General features: G+C 31.7%; 2 protein-coding genes across 2 annotated transcripts; one reads left to right on the forward strand and one right to left on the reverse strand.

The window, feature by feature from the left end:
• Positions 1-656: 656 nt before the first annotated feature.
• On the forward strand, positions 657-6,846 carry LOC105626106 (protein phosphatase 1 regulatory subunit 3B-A). The gene is made up of 3 exons (XM_012207421.1): positions 657-893; positions 5,639-6,148; positions 6,670-6,846. Exons 1-3 carry the CDS (start codon positions 657-659, stop codon positions 6,844-6,846), a joined length of 924 nt encoding a protein of 307 aa, XP_012062811.1.
• A 9,909-nt stretch (positions 6,847-16,755) lies between these two features.
• Positions 16,756-20,606, reverse strand: LOC105626117 (serine protease snake-like). Its single transcript, XM_012207432.1, has 6 exons — positions 20,531-20,606; positions 19,506-19,660; positions 18,825-18,928; positions 18,248-18,501; positions 17,324-17,493; positions 16,756-16,923 (listed from the first exon to the last, which is right to left on the reverse strand). The coding sequence occupies exons 1-6, from the start codon at positions 20,604-20,606 to the stop codon at positions 16,756-16,758; spliced, it is 927 nt and encodes a 308-aa protein (XP_012062822.1).
• Between the last annotated feature and the right edge of the window lie 479 nt (positions 20,607-21,085).

Here is a 21,085-nt window from a genome sequence, read left to right on the forward strand (position 1 = left end):
AATTGGCATTCGATCGATATAGCTATAATAAATATTTTTAATGATTTTGAGATCTATATACAGATCCACGTGATCCGGAGATGATTCGAATGGTTGATGAAATTTTTGGCAGCCAAAAGACGTTCCTGACAACTTTGAATGCTATATCGTTCGTAGATTTCACCCACGACATGGCGAAAATTAATGTTAATGGTGTCTCGACGTCAATAAATTTCAGGCTCCAGAGTACCAATGAAGAGACTGTTAAGCATAATGTTTCGAGTCTTGTCCGATTTTTCATTGTGTAATTCTTAGCGGTTGTCGCTTCTGCCATAACTTTACAGTTATATTCCTGAAAGAATAAGTAGGAAGTGTACGGAAAAGAGATTGCCGACATAAATTATACGTTTAATTCCATCAGTGGCTTAGAAAACAGGATAAATATGTAAAATATACCATAAATATAGACACTTTATATTATTTTTATATAACTCAGATATTTAATTTTACATAAAATTTACATTTTTTTGAAATTTTCCTCGAATTTAAAATTTTAAAGACCGTATAAAAGCAGAGTGTACTTTATATTCTAAGAGTAATATTTATTAGCATCGTTTTGGCAATATATGACAATGGCAATAAAAAGTAAAAAACCTCTTTTTTTTTTGCAGGTCTAAATGTGTTCGATAGCGATGCCTGCCGAATTGATTTTACACAGCCCCCCGGTATACAGTTCCCTTCTGTACGGTCCCTTGGTGGTCACGGCGCCCACGATCACCAGCCGATCGGTGCCACCTAGAATCAGACCCTGCCTCTCTACGGGATCCTTGCCCCTGGACTCATTGCGAAACAACGATGGAAAACAAAAGAAACGAGTGGTGTTCGCCGATGATCGCGGTCGACCCCTCACACAGGTATTTTTGCAATTTTCTCCTTGCTTTTATCGAGATCAGATACATGGCGCGAGATCGATCTTCTTCTTTAATACAGAGATAGAAGAAATTTTATTATTCATTACACTCGTAGAATGATGTCTCATTTCTTTTATTATCGTAATATTCTTTTATTATTATTATATTGCTTTTTTAGTGCTTTGTTAACGCTTTGTAAGCTGTGTGCTACTTGGGTCGACCTCTATGGCATTCACAAAGTAGACATGCGTCTAGTTTACTTTCGAGAAGCAAATAACGAGATAAGCAAAGCCAATACTACCAGTGAAGAGTTAACGTTCTTTACTTTTTGAATTATGAATTTTGTTTAAAGTTATTTTTACTAAAGTAGCACAGTAATATTTGGCCAGAGGCCTACGAATAACGCATTTAACATATGCATCGGTAGTCAGCTTTTCAGCTTTTTGACAATTTACATATCATATATGTACACATATATATTGATAAAATGTATTATGAGCGTGTGAACTAGACTTTTGTCAAAAATAAGTGCCACGAGACACATAATTTAAATGTCTTTGTTAAAAGTGATTCGAGAGGAAGCATTCGAGATAGTATGTACATTTACCCTTTTCTAATCTGTATTTAGCTATAATTGCGCATGTGCAGTAGACGGTATTGTATATGCGCAATCGTGGTTAATTATAAGTTAAAAAAGGATAAAGATATTACTTGAAATGTTCTTTATTAGATCGCGAAACTAGCGCCAGCGCTCGTTACATTAGTATTATACCTTCTTAAAAAAAAATAAAAAGCGCTAAGATCTTATGTTTATCGAATAAACTTAAATATGACACAACTTAGATGATATGTTATTGAAAAAAAACTGGTGTACTAAATTAAAAAATACTACCCAAGTACTATCTTTACTAAATGATATGATATACTTTTTTGTATTTTTATTGAAAGTCTTCCTATTTCAACTCCCCCCCTCCCCAAAATAATAGTAATTTTCAAAAAGTAAAACACAAATGGTACTATCCTTGTTATTTACTTAATTCTAATGATACATATCATTTATATAAAAAAATTGGTATCAATAACAGGCATCAGGTTAAATTTTATCAAATTAAAACCTAAGTGGTACATAATATTTACTTAACTCTAATGATATGTATCATGTGTATAAAAGATTTGATAACAAGTAAATTCTAGCACATTTTTTAATTATTTACTTAACTCCAATATCTATTTACTTAACTCCGATATCTATTATTTATATAAAAAATTTGATATCAACGAGCATCAAGTTATTAAAAATTCTACTACGTTTAATTATTTACTTAATTCTTATAATATCTATTATAAAATTCAAATAATATTGTTATTATTTATCTTTATTATTCAGTTAATTCTAATGATCTATATCATTTATATAAAAGATTTGACATCAACAAAACAGGCGCTAAATTAAATTCTATCAAATTAAAAGTAAAACCCAAGTGGTTACTATTTTTTTATTATTTATTTAACTTTAATGATATGCATCATATTTGCATGAAGATTTGATATTTGATTCCAACAACAGGCGCCAAGTTAAATTATTATATTTATTATTTATTTACTTAACTTCAATGATATCTATTATTTGTACATAAGATTTCACATCAACAACTGGTGCCAAGATAAATTCTACAAAATTTTATGTCATTCGTATAAAAGATTTGAAATCAGCAATGGCGCAAAGTTGAATCCTATAAAATTTTTATGAAGTTAAATTCTAGTTAAAAAGTAAATATAAATCTCAAGTGATACTGTCTTTAAAATCCCAAATGATACTATCCTTATTATTTATTTAATTCTAATGATATGTATCATATATGAAAAAAATCCAAGTAGTATTATCTTTATTAAATTAAATTCGGCCAAATTAAAAAGTAAATCCAAGTAGTATTATCTTTAATTTTTATCTATACAAAACTTAAATATAAATCTTTATATTCCTATTGAAGAATCTTAATTCCTATTCCAATTCAAATGGTTTAATTTTTCTTAAAAATAATTATTATATTATTATATTACAATCCATTCTTGGCAAAATATCACTTTTTTTGTTTTGACTTGGCCAGTGGTCAAAACTAATTTTAACCAGTCAAAATTAGTTTTAACCGATCAAAATCACTAGTTAAAATATATTTTTGCTTTTTAAGAACTTTTAACGACTTTTTATTATTGCAAGCATCAGATATTGTTCAATATACTTTGATAGTTTCCACTATTTTCAGCTTTAATTTTTTTTCTTCCTATCTCTTTAAAAGCGCTGATATCTGATGTAGTGCTGTCATGTTGTACAGCTAATTCCCAAAATTGGTAACAATGTATCAAATTTTAAATATAAAAAGCAAAAAATTCAGTGATACAATTGATTTTACTAATTCATCAATTAATTATTAAATATCAGATTATTTGAGCATTTTATTTTGTTTTAATAGTTTAGTACTGAAGCGTAATGTACTAAAGGTGCATTTTTTAGCTTAACCACTAACAAAGATTAATTTAATAACTAAAAAATATTTTTTTTCTATTTTTATATTGTTTATATTCTTTATGTATGCATATGTATATAATAAGAATGTTTGTTTTATTTAAACTTATTACATGATATAAAATACATTACTCAACAAAATTAAAGAATAATCTGTTCTACAAAAATAGGCAAATTTCAAAATAGAATAACTTTGTAAAAAATCGTATCAAGATGTTTAAAAAAGCATTTTACATTTTACTTGAAATCTCTATTTTGTAGATCGATAATTCAAAAATCGATCTTATTAATAATTTGTGAAGTTACATAAACATAAATAAAGACGCATCAGATCTCAAAATTTTTTAACGAAATTCCACGGGGCAAATTAAAAGTTGTATACAAATGCGGTTTACATCATTCGAAAAAGTGAATCTTTATCTTTAATTTTTTTTTTATGAAATTTTTTTCTCTGAGTTATTCTATATTAAAACAAAAATGACACTTTTTGCTTCGATATTGAATAATTCGAAAAAAACTCATACAGAGGTCAATCATAATGACAATAACAACGTATCTTATAATTTAGAAGACTTAAGATGGACTCAATTTCTCGACGGCAAATACCTAGATTCCACGTCCTCGACGGCGAATACCAATAGACACTTAGGCCCAGTTCCACAACTCACCGTTAACTCTTAACCGAGGTTCAACTTATTCATTGTCTCTTTCCAATTCTAGAATTGGAAAGAGATGAAAAATAAATTGAACCTCGGTTAAAAATTACTATGAGTTGTGATTAGGAAGTTAGATAAATGATATCAAAAGCAATCTATTATCGAAAAAACGAAACGTACATTTTTCCTCTAGTCGACGATGTTAATGATGACAATAATAACAATGACGATGTTTCTTAAAATCAGAGATTCAGAGATTTGTATCGTATCCGTTCGTAGAAAAAAAGCACTTTTATTATAGCTGAGTGATATCAATTGAGTGATAACTGTCAATTGAGCGTATATAGAAAAACTTGATCAATTCAGCCATTATTGAGATCCAATAATCTCAATCTCTCGCAACTCGCTGACTCGAGTAAGGGAACATGGCAGTGTCGCTGCTTAGCGTCGAGAGACTACGTGTCTCCAGATCTACCAACTTAATATGCTAAAATAGTAAATATGTATAATCTCAAGGCAAATAGGAGTCCAAGAATAAATTAACAATAAAGTTAATGTTATAACAATAATGTTATAACAATAAAGATAGAAAAACAAGTGTTAGAATATAATTAACTATTAATATATCAAAACTATTAATATATCAAAATCTAATCGCATTATATTTCGGCTGCAAATTCGAGTCATTCTTAGATGTATAGAACACATATAGAATAGAAATATACTATAAAAAATATACAATGTGTAAAACGAAGCGCAACCACAAAAACATAATATCATATCGATGTGAAATCAGTGATCCAACAATGGTAGGACCGATATGATATGTATGATTTTTTGCGGTTGCGCTTCGTTTTACACATTGTATATTTTTTATAGTGTATTTCTATTGTGTTCTATATATCTGAGGAGGGCTCGAACTTGCAGTCGAAACATGTAATGCGATTATGATTTTAATATATTAACAGTTAATTATATTCTAACATTTGCTTTTCTATTTTTATTTTTATTGTTATAACGTTAATTTATTCTTGGATTCCTATTTGCCTTGAGATCACACATATTTATTACTTTAATATTGAGAGTCCTGTTTTTGTCTTATTTTAAATTTGCCAAAATATTTAATAGAATTATCAAATTAAATAATTAAATTACTATTATTCAATTAATTCAGTAATTAATTAAGACCACAAGTTTAAACTTTTAATGATATCAAGAATTTTTCATTAATACAAATAATTCACAAATTAAAAATAATTTTTTAATATGTAATAACTTGTGTTTTTGTTTCACTATTTAGTTGAAATTATTCATTAATTATATCATTTGTTTTTATAACAACAACACAATTCAATAAAATTTTCTAGAAAATAAATTTCAATGTTTTGAATTATTATATATTATTGATTTCGTGATGTTAAAATGATAGTTTTTGAGATATTGTTGTTGTAGCAAATATGAATGATATTATCATCCAACAGTCGTTTCCATTTAATATTTTCCTTTCTGTTAATTTGTTACAGCGTTCTATAATTCTAATATTTCAATATTACCGATTTGGCACATAGGTTCGCGTCATGTCGGAACCGAGCAATGTACCACCATTATGGAGCACAGCTTATGTGGCTGGTCTGCTTGGCATATCAAAGGATCAAAGTCAAGAAGCGACACAGGATATTATGCCACCGTGGCAGGTGACTTTCCCGCAACCAGCGAGCGACTATCTTGCCTTCCGGCGTAAGCTCGATCAAAATAGCGTTAGCCTGGAGAACGTAATTGTGCGCGAGTCTGAGCAGTGCTTGGTGGGCACGGTGAAGGTACGGAATCTGGCTTACGACAAGGAGGTCGTGGTGAGGGCCAGTAGCGACAGCTGGTCCACCCACGAGGACGTGCATTGCACGTACGTAGCGCAACCGGGGTCATCAAGTTCCCTCATCCTGTACGATACCTTCCGCTTCCGGCTCACCTTGCCGGTGGCGTCGAACGTCATTGAGTTCTGTGTGAGATATCGCACTGACGGCAAAGAATCGTGGGACAACAACGAGGGCAAAAATTATCTGGTTAGCAAAAAACAGGAGGTAAGTATTTTAAAAAGATTATTTTAAATCTCTTAATATGTAAAGAATATTAAATTTATCCGTGATATAACTTCTATTTGCAGTCCTTGTGACGCTGCACACTATCCATGACTGACTGACTGACATATTTCGTAAAAATTACGTGATTTTATTTACGATCGTACATATATCCGGAGGATCTTCGGATATTCATTAAATATTTGTCAAATAGCGACAATCCACGGTTTATTGATTTTCAAAGATATATTATTCATGACTAATAAATGTTCTCTATAATATATACACGTACATTGCGTTCTTTGCGCAGTACTAAGTATTTTTAGATTTTTATTTTATTTTGTTAACGCTCAGAAACTGGAACTATATATATGTATATATATATATATATATATATATATCTCATAAAATTTTTCCTCTCTTTTATGTATAGAAAAATTGGTAGGTCAAATAAATTCCGAATTTTTTTTTAATTAATTGTAACGATGCGCAGAGAATTGAGACACCTTATACCGATGCTTCAGCCTCGAGTACCAGCCGCACGATGTGATAACAGCCAGACGACGAAATGCGACGGGCTCTCCAACGGAACGAGGGACGGCAATGTGCCGCAGATCGCGGAAGCTACCAGGTTAAATATGCGTACCTGGAGCGAGTTCGCATCTTGGCAGCACCTGGCCAACGATGCACCCTATTGGTGAATTGACCGGCGATGAGGTCATGCCCCCTCGTCTCGATATCGAAATCATGTACGAAGCTGTACAAACTCCTCCAGTTTTTCTCATCTCGGCGATTTCGCCAAGACGTAGATCACGCGGGACCACGAGCAGGAAGCATCTCGCGAGGCACGTGAGTCGCCAGGGATGTAGGAACGGAGAGGAATAAACGCGAGGACATGAGAAGAGAAGCTGTGCGATGATTCTCGAATTGAGAACGAGGAAACAAGAGCGTGCGCATGCGGGAGAAAAAAACAATCGGGAGAATGATAGCACGAGCAGCAGAGCCGGACGACGCCGAGCATTGGATAACGCAATCTACACGGTAAGCCCCGATTCTCCCCTTATCTTTTCTTTCGTATAAGAATACTTCGCCGAGTTTTAACGTTTATTTTCGCAATGGGCGATGGCCTGAAAGAAAAAGGTAATTTGCGTGATAAAATGCTACTTAAACAAATCTGCTGAGTGAGCACTAAATGTTCGCGATAGAACTGAAAACCTGCATAGATACATAATTTTTATAATTAGATTTATGTTACTTGTAATATTTTTATGAATGACACGGAAAGAATAATTTTGCGTTGAAGTATCCAGAAATTTAACTAAATATAGATCTGAAAATAATTTTATTAGTCATTAAAATAATTATGTAGAACGCTAAACATTGACAATTATATAAAAAAGTTTTAACATTCTAGAAAAATTAGTTTAGCGTCTGATAATTATTTTAATGGTCCGAACAGAATTTTTAGACCTGTATTTAGTTAAATTTTTAAGTACTTCAACAAAATTGTTGGTTCTGTATACGCAAAACATTCGATTTTTAATAATTCTATTAAAATAGAAACTTTTATATTGATATCATCGTATCAAATTTCGAAGCACGTTTTGTAAATTTGATTCTTCGACAACTTTCACTGCCATACTCATTTTAAGCTGAACGGATTTATTCAAGTGCTCGTATCCTTACACTCCTTACACGTGCTTGAAATAGCAAGTATTTTTATAGGCTGATCCATGCACGTACAAAGTATGAAATGAGAATTATGCAGTTATATACCGATGTATCATACTTAAATGCAATAAGCAGTAACGTCAGCAAGATGTTCTTTGCTTCTTAAGGGATTATAATATTTTCGAATTTTAATGAAGCATTTCAAATATGCTCGTGAGTACGTTACTATTTTCAAGTTCAATAAACATGGAGAAATATTTTGACAGAAAACAATAATTAAATAATGAAAATATTTTTATATTATAATGCAAATAAATAACAATTTAAACTATTATTATTTAATTATTTTTACTAACTAATTAAAATCTTTATTTCTACAATGAAAACATTTAACTTCTTTTTCCTGATAATATAAAAGCTTAATTTGGAATTAAAATATCAGTTTGCTACATATTTTAACTGCATATTTTTTTCTTAAATAAAAATAAATTTAAGGACAAAAAATTATTAAAACACAGTATACCAATCACATTTAACTAGATTTTTTTCTTTCAAACATAAAGTTAAAAAGAAAACATTACATTAAAACGCGAGAACTCATTGAACATTACAAAATGAAAACTCATTGCTTCCACTCTCTAAACTTACGACGACTGTTCTATCTATTTATGTACCTCGTCTCGCGCGCGCACAGACGGAATAGTACCACGCTCCCACGAGCTATTATTAACCGGCAAGTGCAACGAGCTTCTTTTTAAGCATAGTCGAAAGCTCTAGGAAGAACAAAACTTTGATCTTGTCATTATCTTGGCGTTTCGCACGCAAATTGCACTGCGCGATCGATCGAAGCATGATCGCGAAATCGCGAACCTCGCAAAATTTCGAATGGCCTTTCTCGCTGCTCGAACGCTTGAGACTTTCTCTCTATAAATAACGTGGTCGACCGTCGACGGCGTCGTGTGCGAGACAAGCGCGATAACAGGCCCGACCGACGAGGAGAGTCGCGCGACTCTAATCGCCTTAACGAAAGGTTGTTACCACGCAATGACATGGCACGCCGATTTCATTCCCTCCCGCATATGTTCGTGCCGCATCTTCTTTCATTTCTCGTTCTTCATTCTCGTCTTTGTTTTGTCTCTCTATCGTCGTGTTTATAGATCCATCGCGTCGTGATGCATGCATGAGCTATAAAAAAAACAGAAAAATATCACGAACTTGAAAATAAAGAAACTATTTTCTCTAAAGACTTCCTTTTCGATTTGAAAATTACGGAAAATGAAGTGTTTGATCGACTTATTGCAGATAATAAAATAAGCTAGAAGCACATAAAAAAATATAAGCAATAAGAAAATAGAAGCAATACTTAAGATGCAGTAAGAGAATCGGCCAATCACAGTACAGAATGTAAAGTAGTTCTCTACTGTGATTGGCCGTTTTGCTTACTGCTTACATCTTACGTTTTTTTTTATGTGTTTTTCACTGTGTTTAGGTTTTGATAAACTTTGATAGTTAATGAATTGGATCCTAAACTTAGCTTTCGAGACATATTCTACAGCAAAATTTGAAATTGTGTAGAAACGCAAAAAAAATCTATTTATAGAATAGGTGTGTTACGAATTCGATGGAATCAAGTTGGACGCATCCAATAAGCGAGCCAAGTATTAATCTTTCGATAAATGTTATATAAATAACGCAGAAGTCACGAGTGTGAATGAAGGGGAAACTGGCCTATATGGTATCGTCGGGATGATAGCTTTTAATCGCTTTCCTGAAGGAATGTATGTATATTTACGCATACATTCATTCACTTTGTCGGTTTTTTCTTGTGCCAGTAGTGCAAACGTTGCCGATAGTGCAAACTTACTACATTTTCTGTCTGAAAGCCATGCCGCAATTCATTAACGACATTCCAAATACTCTTACTTTCTTATTCGAGGCAAAGGCTGCTCACCTAATAGTAAAATTACACCAATAATTATAGTTTCTCACTCAACAATATAAATGTAATATAACACAAATTATACGTAACAGTTGTTATATTGTTGCGTAAGAAATTATAATATTGTTGTTATGTTTATATTGTTGGTGCTTATTGGGTTATAGAGAAGATTGCATATCATCGTTCGAAAATTTTGAAATTATGCAGGGTCTATAATAGGAGACATAAATCTTAAGTCATACGAAACCGATACAACACAGTTTGCATTCCAGCAATATTGCAGTAACGTAGGAAACGTTGCAATGTTGCCATCTTCTGTATTGTATGTGAGAATTAACTTTCAATTTTTTAATTAATCACACAGTCGAATATAAGAAAAATAATCGATTGTGATTGGTTAATTTCTTACGACATAAGACTCTTGTTGTTCTACAGTAACGGCAAGTATTTCGAATCATTTTCACGGCCAAAAAGGAAGCAAAGATGTCCTTGACACACTGCCAATTAGCACATCGTTTCGTGCATGCTGTTATAAGTATAACAAACAAAACTGATCTTTTCCAAGCCCAATATGTCCTCGACCCTGATCTGTCCAAACCGAGGTACTCGAAATGTATGTATATATCGAGACAGATTTGTATTCAGTTTGACTCGTTCGACGGCTCTATTCGAGATTTGCGAAACCCGACCCTGGTGCGAACGCGTTAACCCACTTCGCTCCGGTGCCGCTAAATCCGTCTACATTTGCCAGCACGATGAGCTTTCTCGCGATGTCGTTTGGCAATGGACAAAACAAGTGGCTTTAATGCTTATATTTTCAGACATGATAAAAGGAGAGGATGTAACAAGAAAAAAAGCTATGAAGAATCGCGATTTAAAGAGATGTAATTATTACCGTAATTTGCAGATTTGCAAAATTCCATGATTTACACATTCGAATAGTCAAGAGACAACGAATAGTCTTAAATTTTATTTTATGAATGTATTAAGATCCTTCTGTGATGTTATGTAATATCAATAATATTAATTTTTCCATAAATTCTGGAGATGAAATAAACATTCACATATAATATTTCAGGAATTTTTGGAATAAAATATATCATCTAAAAAAATTCATACATTCACAAATTTAAATCGGAGATATTTTTAGTTACTTTAAAATTATTAAAATTAATATTAAATTTTCTTTTTATTGTAATATATATATATATATTAAATTATTTTTCTTATATGAATTCTAAAAAAAATTTCTTATTCTTTAAACGCTTTTCCGAGGTAGAATTACTTCAGACATGAAAGATTTAATTTCGCTTAAAAATTAAGTAAACGCGTTATGTCAATGCCGGGAGGTAACCATATTTTAAAAGTACAACGCCGTGGTTTGCCGTCGGTATCATTCATTACGTACATACATATTTATCCGTGAAGATATGTACAGGACGCCTCAAATGAAAATATTATTCTGGATTTCAATAAATATGAATGAAAATATATTTCAAATGGAAATCCGCTTAAAATATTGGAACTCTACATTAGCACTGTATTCTCTCGCCTTTCTCTTTTTACACTATTTGCTATTTTTAACACTTATTAATTTGATTATTATTTCTTATTACACAGTGTAACACATTATTATACTTAGATATTTCTTTAATGTTTGTTAATTACTGCAATATTAATGTATTAATACTTATTATTACGATATATTAATTATATTATTATTATTATTATGATATATTAACATTTAACATCATCGGGATTTTAATTTTTCTCTCGATTATATTGTTATATCGTTATTATACTCCTTATTTGCGAAGAGTATCTGGCACCGCTCGACAACATCCGGCAGTATATGTACAATTTTTTGATGCCAAACAATCCGATGGCCTCTTAACCCTCAGATGTACGATGCAATTATCACCTCGTTTGAAAGTTTTATACACGACGCAATTACATATTGCTCTCGAGTATAACACGATAAATATAAACCAGAATATAATTTCTCGGTAACCCGATATCGCTGTAGTTGCATATGCGCGATAAGAAAAGTTGCAGGAATAATTTTAATCCTTGAAGTGCATCAGAGGGTTGAACTCTTGTTCGCGAGCGAAACTTTCCTTATCTGTACGTTTCTCAACATTGAGACAGTTTAGCAATGAATTGTATCTCCGGTGCGGAGGAAGTGCGCGACTTCTGAGATATCCTGTAGACATTATTCGAGGCGTGGTTGCGAGAAGTAGTGGCGCAGGATCGTGTACACCGTGCGTCCGTGCCGCACCGCGGTCACGCCGTATGGCGTACCACGCCTTGGTGATCACCGAGAGCGAAAAAGAGAGAGTGAGTGAGAGAGAGAGGGAGAAAGAGAGAAAGAAAATGAAAAAAAAAAGCTTTAAGACGTCTAGACGCGTGGGACGGACCGGGGTAATCTCGACTTCTCGACAACCTCGAGCGGTTGGTGCTCGTTGCCTGCTTGCTCGCACTTTGCATGCGTTCTCGTATATGTAATACATATCTACGTACGCGACACATACATTCCGTGTCGTGGAGAAAAAGGCAACTGTTTTAATTGCTGAGCATTGTTAACCCTGGAAATCTCAGCCAGTGGTCGCCGCGACCTCTCCGATGCGTTTCAATTCCATCATGGAGACCAAAAGCGCTTTTAATCATATTTGAACCAGTCTATATTTCTTAATCATATTCGAACTAGTCTATGCCAACGAAAGGAAAAAGAACATTAAGTTTTTTGACAACGTCTTCTTAGTAATTATATCTTACTGGTTATATTACATAAATTAAAAAGAAAATTATCTCTAACGTCAAATTAAACTAGTGATTAGTTTTTGAAACTGGGTTAAAACTCGATGCAACGACATGTTATGCATTTTAAATATAGATTGATTGGATTTACCATGGCTTGGAATATATCATTAATCCACTATTTTCTATTTTCATAATTGCAGAAATTTTCATCATGCAGATTCTTAAAAATATTGCATTTTTTTTATTGATCGTATCTTATTGCGTCCAGAAGATGATATATAGAAATTGAGCTTAAATCCTGTTTGCTATATATAACATACTGAAAAAAGTCTAGTAATAATGAAGCCTAGATGATGCCTTAGTAAATACAATGTAACGTAAATGTGACATGCCAGCTCAAGAGAATAACTCAACAAAATAACTGTAATATAATACAGTGTGTTATATTATAGTTGTTGAGTTATTAGAAATTTGGAAAAATAGTTTCAATTACATATACTTATTATATTAAATATATTAAATATATAATATTATAATATTAAATTAAAATTAAAATAATTAAAACAAACTAAATGTTTCTAAATATTATATTATATTTCTATCTATTACCAAAGGATTGGTTACTTTTATTACGTTTAGTATTTTTACTTTACTTTTAAGTATTACACCAATATACGTAAAGAATAATTTTGTTAAGGTATTTGAAAATTTTATTGGATATAGATCTGAAAATAATTTTGGATATTTTTAGATCTGAAAATAACTATCAAAACAATTATATTAAAAATTAAAAAATGATTAGCAATATTGTAAACAGTTTTATCATTTTAACAATCAATTTGAGCGTCATAGATTAATTATTTTGATTTATCAAAATTATTTTCAAATCTATTTAGCCAACTTTTTAAATACTTCAAAATTATACTTTCCGTGTATGTATATTATAAACAAAATACATTTAGTAACTATTACCTTTTTCCGCAGTATGTTCTACTACAATTATTATTTTGTTGCAATTATACTTAACGCACATTTTCGATTCTTATTTTCATGTTATATATATTATTAATATTAGTCGAAGTTGCGCGTTGTCTTATCATATATCATTACTGTTACAGGTTTTAGCATCCGCGTCATCGTACGACCGGTTCATGAAAATCATTCAACGTCTACCTCCAGCTACAACATCAGTGATCACGCTCACCAATGCGGACATCATTGTCGCACGTTATTTTCTCAAACGTTCTCTTCTTCCTCCTCCGTTTCTTCATTCCTGGGGATTTCGGCCTGTGAACAGGAATCCGTCTTGAGCTTCCACCCTCGACCCAAATCTCGCTGGTCTCGTCATATCGGCCAATGTTATAGTTCTGTAAGCTTTCTCCATTTCTTCCTTCTTCCTCTTTTTCTTCTTCTCTTCTTTTTTTCTATCTTTCTTCCTCTCGGCACTGTCAATACTATCTTCTCTGCGGAACACAAATCATCACCCGAGTGTGTCAATTATTTTTTACGAGCATAACGGGAGATAGGAAACGCGTGTGGGTCTCGTGAGGTAACTAGCATTGCGAGATTACTGCGCAAAAAATTGTATCGCAATGTGCCTTAAAGTGCCTTAAGGAATTATAGAGGTTTGTCTCATATGCTCAGCATCGTCTAAGCAATGTAAGCTTATAAAACGATCCTTGCAAGTCTTCTACGTTCTTTAAGCCTATTATTGCATTATTTGAGCAATCGTATTATCGTTATCGAGTCGTTGAAAAGTTTTATTTTTAACAATTGCGAGAAACATAAGGCAGGTACCGTTCGTAGTCGATGTGAATAGTAGTAGGAAACGACGAAATGATAACTGTTAACGGCAGGTTTATTTTGTGACCGATGCTATATGCCGTGTCTTTTATAGTTCCTCTTTCGACACGTACCGTTTTATTCGATTAGAGAGCAATAAATCATAGCTTCGCACGGTGGACACGAAATTTCGATGGTCGTTACACCATACTGTTAGAATATCCGAATTGAGAAAATAAACGATATCAGATATATCTTGTGAAATGTTGAACTACTAATTTAAAGCGCAACTATACCTATATGTATTTTAACTATCTTTGGCTTTCACTTTTCACAAAGAATTTTTTAACGAAGATTTATGTTTTATATACATGTATATACAGAGTGAGCGTATACGTGATACATGTATGTACACACGCGTTTTGCGGACCATCTGCTTGCTTGAATCAACGCGTTTAAGCAAGTAGAATTTCAAAATAAATAGAACAAGCGAATGAACTGTGATAATACTGAATGAATCTATCGACATCTCGATTACATCGTATATGAATGAACGCTGAAACGTACGCAATCGACTACTATTAATTCGTGAATATATGTAAAAAGAAATTCTATAATGTACATGAGTTGAATTATCATGCTTGATATTTTCTTCCGAAGTAACTTTGTAAAAAGCTTGTATAAATGTTTCGATTATGAAACGTCAGTTTTATTCAGGTATTCACGAGTTAGTAGTCAGTGCGATCGCAAAGGCTCGCGTCGAAATAGCAACGGCGGAGTGGAGCATGAATGCTTGTGAACTCACGATCATCTTTCGATACTTTTTGGCAGCAAACATTTCTTGCCGATTAATTCTTATCTCTTATCTGGCGGGCTTCTATATATGAAACATCCTGTAAAGTTTCTTTGAAGTCACTTCTGACTCTAGCTCTTCCAGCATGTTCAAAACGCTGTCACTTCAATGTCTGTACCTGTACTTCTTCAAGCCTCTCGTTTGAAATTAAATGCATGTCTCTTTAGCTAGTGTGTGGGGTTTAGCAATACAATGCCACCCGCATTGTTAAACGAAAGCAATATTCGAATGCTCAGAGATCTGAGTTTTGCTTTCAGGAAACGAGAGGGCAACCGGAGGCGGCACTGCTTTCGCGATGAATGAGAGAGTGCTTTAAGTTGCAGAATTGTTGGAAAGAAACGTCGGCATGACTACGAGAAATGCTAGACTCCACCCGGTGATTTGCAGACGCCATTCTACGCGTCTTGCATCAGGCTTTCATAGCAGCACTGTAGACGGAACTGCTTTCTCTGCTCGTAGGGATTCTTTGCAGTTCTATTCTTCAAAGTAGATAACGATTGATATTCCACTTTCGTTACGCTTTCTCAGCGAGATAGATTTTAACATCAAATCTTTCAATAAACAAATCAAATAGAAATTTATTATTTCTATTTTCTACTAATTCTTTTGTTATCTTTCCTTTCCTTTTCTTTCTATTTCTGATTTCATCTTTCTTTTTTTTTCTTCAATTCTTCTCTCGTTCTTTTATCTTCTTTGTTTTTATCTTCTCTTTATCTTTCAAGCGAATTAAAAGAAGCTACGAACAAATGTATTGGAAAAACGTAGATTGATAATTTTATTGCAAAGAAGCCAGTTTGTGCACCGGTTCTGCTGCTCCAGTTCAAGTTCGTGTCTGTTCGTCGAATATCAGTCGTTAGTCAATATAACGAGACCTCACGCTAGCGTGTGTATGTACATATATGCGTTATTTCCTTTCGAGAGCCGTAAGACTGATAACTTAAATCACGTACATAATGTAAATAATATACGTACTCATTAAGGATTTTAATTGCGTCTCGATGGAAATTTTAAGCATCTCTTATCTTACTGGACGATTACCGAGATATTTCTTCTAATAAGTAGATCACGTCTCTGTAGATTTTTTTATCATGTTATAAGTCCTCGTTTCTGTATTTTTATTAGCCACTTGTAATATTTAATAATTTTATGTGTGTATCTTCCAATATATACTAGACATACTATAACATCTATTAAAGTTAATGTTACGGCGTTGTTTTACCGAATCTTTTATCCGAATTGTGTGGGTTGAATATTATTCTATTTTTACAGAGCGTAGTCATTATATATTGTATACATTTTATCATTGTTGGTTGTTATTAATTAGGATGTACTACCTGAGTAAAAGTACATATGTTCATTACACTGGATCGTACGTATATACATACATTTGGGTACCACATTGTAAATATATCAATAAATATTATCTCTTTTGCAATAAAAATTATAGTAATGATTATAATATGATGATATTATCTGTTATTATTTATTCTAATTATTCCTCAATTCTCACTATCTCGATAACTTCATATAATTATTCTTTACTATTTATTGAAATCGTTGGAATTAAATTTGAGAATCGCATTGATATGCTTTCGTATATGATTTTTATGGCCAAACAATATTCTCAATCCAATCGAGATAACAACTAACTTTAGTATATATCGCGGGCGATGATTTAAAGGCACAAAACTTGCCGAAGCTTGTCACACCAACGATGCTGTACATGCAGTAAGGTTCCGCAAGAATTCTTTGCAACGGACCGCCACTATCACCCTACAAATATACCAAATTAGACTCTATTCCAATCTTTTCACAATTCTTTAAAATACATTAGGATCTTTAAAATACATGATTATATTTAATAGTAAGAATATTACTGATATTTTTTAGAAGTAAAATTTATCAAATTTAGTTAATTTAAATATATTATGTGTAGTTATTCTTTATAATACATAATGTATATATTTACTGATATATCTTTAAAATTACATATATAAATTTCTTTAGTCTTTAAATTAAAATTGAGGACTTCGAAAGTCGAAATAAATTCAAAAATAAGTAAAGAGTATGGTGTATAACAAAATCCTTAATCTGAAGAATATGAAATGTTTTATTTTCAAAAATTTATTTTAAAAAATAAAAGATTTAAAAATAATTTTAAACAATTTTTCACCTGACAAGTGTCTTTGCCGCCTTCCATTATGCCAGCGCAAAATAAGCTCGATATTAAACCATCAGGTAGTCGCCGAGTACCAAGATCCTCAGCATAAGTCTTTTTACATTCATTTTCGGAAATGTAGTTCAACTGGACTTTCATCAATTCGTTGCTGCCAGTACTGGATTCTGAACAATATCTCACATCATATCTCTCAATATGCAAAAAAAGAAATATAAATGATATAAAATTACTATTATTAAATTTTTACTATTATTAATTTTTTACTATTATTAAATTTAACATAAACATGAAAATTAAAATAATAATAAAAATAATAATAATAAAAATAATAATAATAAAAATAGTTCCGTGGTTCTAAGAATAAATCAAATATAAATAGAATGCTAATGAAGTTTTGTGATTGTTGATGCATAAATAATATATTTATAAGGCGATAAGATAAATGTTTCTGGATTTCAATTCTCCTCAATGCGGAAGTCAAGTACAAACTAGTTTGATTCCGAGTTAAAACATTTCCTATTAACTTTATTGATAAGTATATTTCAATTGTTTGCGAATCTTATCGCCTTATATATTATTTACGCATCAATAATCGCGAAGTTTCACATTTTACTTACTATATTTGTAACAAAAAAAATTTAAGTTATTTTTAACCTGTATTTAATATATAATTAATCTGTAATAAGTTCTTTGCTTCCTGTTTCTTGCCTATTACCGCTTTTTATCTTTGCTCTTTTTGTCTCTTTTTCTGTTTTTTCTGTTTTTTCTCTATATCGATTGAGATAAAAATTGATGAACTTCAAACAAGACAATAAAAAATATGATTATCGATAAAACAGTCGCAAAAAAGTACGAAGTAAAACGCTAGAAACAGGAAGCAAAAAGCATATTGTAGATTAGATTTTAAAAGATACTGACCATAGGATGTTTTCCCAAATCCAGAGGCGATAGCACTTTTTCCTGGTAGCTGGGATTCTATTTCGAGGCACGCAGGTCTCACTTGAGGATTCAACTTCAATGGTTGTTCAAGCTTGAGTAATGCTATATCGTGGTAACTGACCGAAAATTTGTAATCTGGATACTTAATTCTTTCCACGACGTTCCTCTCCTGCATATCACCGCCGGGAGTTAACAGATTAATTAAGCCGACTCGCACTTTGCTTGCAGGACCCCTAAGAAACACGTAGATGTAATTTAGTAACAGAATACAGTTTTTTCATTCATTTCTGCGTAACGTTCATGTTTCCGAGCAGCACATATCGAATATTTAAAAATTGTGCTTGTATTCTCAAAGAGCAATTGTAAAGCACGTCGTGACGTTTTAAACACGTCACTGCAAAGAGATGTTGTTTGTTGTTGTGAATATTTGTATTACTTTAAAGTTCAAACTGATCGAATAGTCCTGCCCTAACATAAGTTTCTATTTGATATCCAAAATCGATGATAATATAGTAATGATGTAAGTGCGAAGAAATAATTGTAACAAAATTATTACTTGTCCGGGGATTCCATACAGTGCGCCGCTGTCAGAATAAAATTCTCGGAAATGATGCTTCCTCCGCATTGCCAGGATACATCTTTGCCATAACCGATCACTGCCTATGATATGGAAAATACTGTTCTGTTAATTATTTTGATGATTAAAATGTTACATGGAAATCTATATTATGTTATTACAAAGGATTCCAAATGACACGTTTTTAGGATATAAATGCATATAAAAGCAAAAATTATTGCTATGCAATGTGTGACAATAAAATAGCAAAAATTATTAGACAAATTAGTTAGTTAGTTTATTTAACAAAAATATAATAAAATTTAATATTTGCAATTATTATTTTCTATTTTTAAAAATTATAGAGATATGCAAAAGTATATTTTACATATGTATTAAAAAATTTTTTATTATATAGTTTATATTTTTTAATTTTATGTTTTTTCTGCATATTTATGAATAATTTTATATAAGCATAAATTTTATATTACATTGTTTACGTAACATTATATTAGTGACAATTATATTAATCATCATCATTTTCTATTAAGTAATTAAAATTTAGAAAACAATTTTCATTGTCTACAAATGTTAATGCTTATATGTTTGTCACAACATTCAACAACATTATATTCTTCATTATTTTGCAGATTGCAGCGATAAATACGTATTTGCTCTCACCATATGCGGAAATTCCGCATGTTTCGCTTGGATTCCGCCGATGATTAGAGGTGTCTCAACAACGGAGCAGCGGGAAACTTTATTCGAGTCGGCATTGATACGTAAAGTCGGCGAGTTCTCCATTTCGTAAACTAGATCGGCGTATTCTTTACATTCTACGAAGAAGCGAGGATTATGCAAATTGGAAATTATGCAGATCATAGCGGAAAATGCGTGGGAAATGATTTATGGTGCAATTACGATGTGAGGGAATTATGGGAACATATGGAAATTACTTTTATTATTAAATTCATTTATACGCATAATTCTTTTGCTGCAAAATGTGTAGTTCATTAATTTATTATTGAACGTCATGATTACTTAATGCATCTCCTGCGAAATGTGCATCTATTTGTATGTTAATCTAAATAAATATACACGCTTCTTGTAATCAAAGCACATATTCGCATAATGAAGAATAAGTCTATAATTATCTGCAATTACAAATTGTTTTGAAATGTTTTTTTGTGATTGGCCAATTAGTTAAATTTTATTTTCTTTAGTCAAGCAAATGCTTGATCAATCAAATGCTTTAAAGCATTTACAGTAAACTGCAGCCTAATTAGAATTGATTTTCCAGTAACAAAGGTTTTATGGAAGATTTTATAAAAACTCGATTTCTAATGAATTTGATTTCTAATGAAAAATTTTAGATAAAATTAAAGATTATTACTTAAAGATTATTAAAGTATGGAGATTTGTGATACGAAAACTGAAACAAATAATTGCACATAACATATAAGTCTCTAAATTAAGCATTGTTCTTATTTTTTAATCACTTTTAAGAGTTTAATTTAAACAAATATTTATTTAATTTTGTAATTAATTGCTAAAATATTTAGTATTAAAAATTTCCATCTATAAAAAATTAATTTTAAGTTTGGCAAGAAAATAAGATATATTGAAATCATGATATGTGTGCGTGATTCGAAATAAACAATTCTTTGAATCCGTGGATATAATGAAGTAGATAGACTATCACTAACTTTCTTCACTTTTTCGCGCCGCGGAATTCTTAAATAAAATTGTGACGAACAACACGATCGCAAGCTCTCTGTGCATGTTGTAAATCCACGACGTACCGACACTACCTTCGAACAAAGGCAAATTCTCGCCTTAAAAACAATATAATGCATAACGAAGTGCATGCGGATTGCTCGATGAGGTCGTTTATTAACGATTGATCCATGAATCAAAATGTCATTAAAGATATTAGCGGAACTACAAGCAATGACGTATCCGCTGAATTCTTCTTGGTGCATTTCATAAAATGTTTGCGTCTGCTTCCTTGTAAGTAGGTATTGTACCTTAATAATCAGTTATTTCGTAGAAAAACTGCGTTGTGTTCTGATTTAACCGCATATCATTACTCACGCTCACGATAAAAACATAATCTTCTTTTTACATACAAACACACACATAACACAAACATCAATTAAACAAAACATTAACTTAAATTTCAGATTTAACAAGAGATGTTTTAAATATTTGAAAGTATGTATTTCAAAACAATTTTTTTGTAACTACTAAAATAGATTATT

Source organism: Atta cephalotes (assembly GCF_000143395.1).
Source record: "Atta cephalotes unplaced genomic scaffold scaffold00001, whole genome shotgun sequence".
NCBI classification, from domain to species: domain Eukaryota; kingdom Metazoa; phylum Arthropoda; class Insecta; order Hymenoptera; family Formicidae; genus Atta; species Atta cephalotes.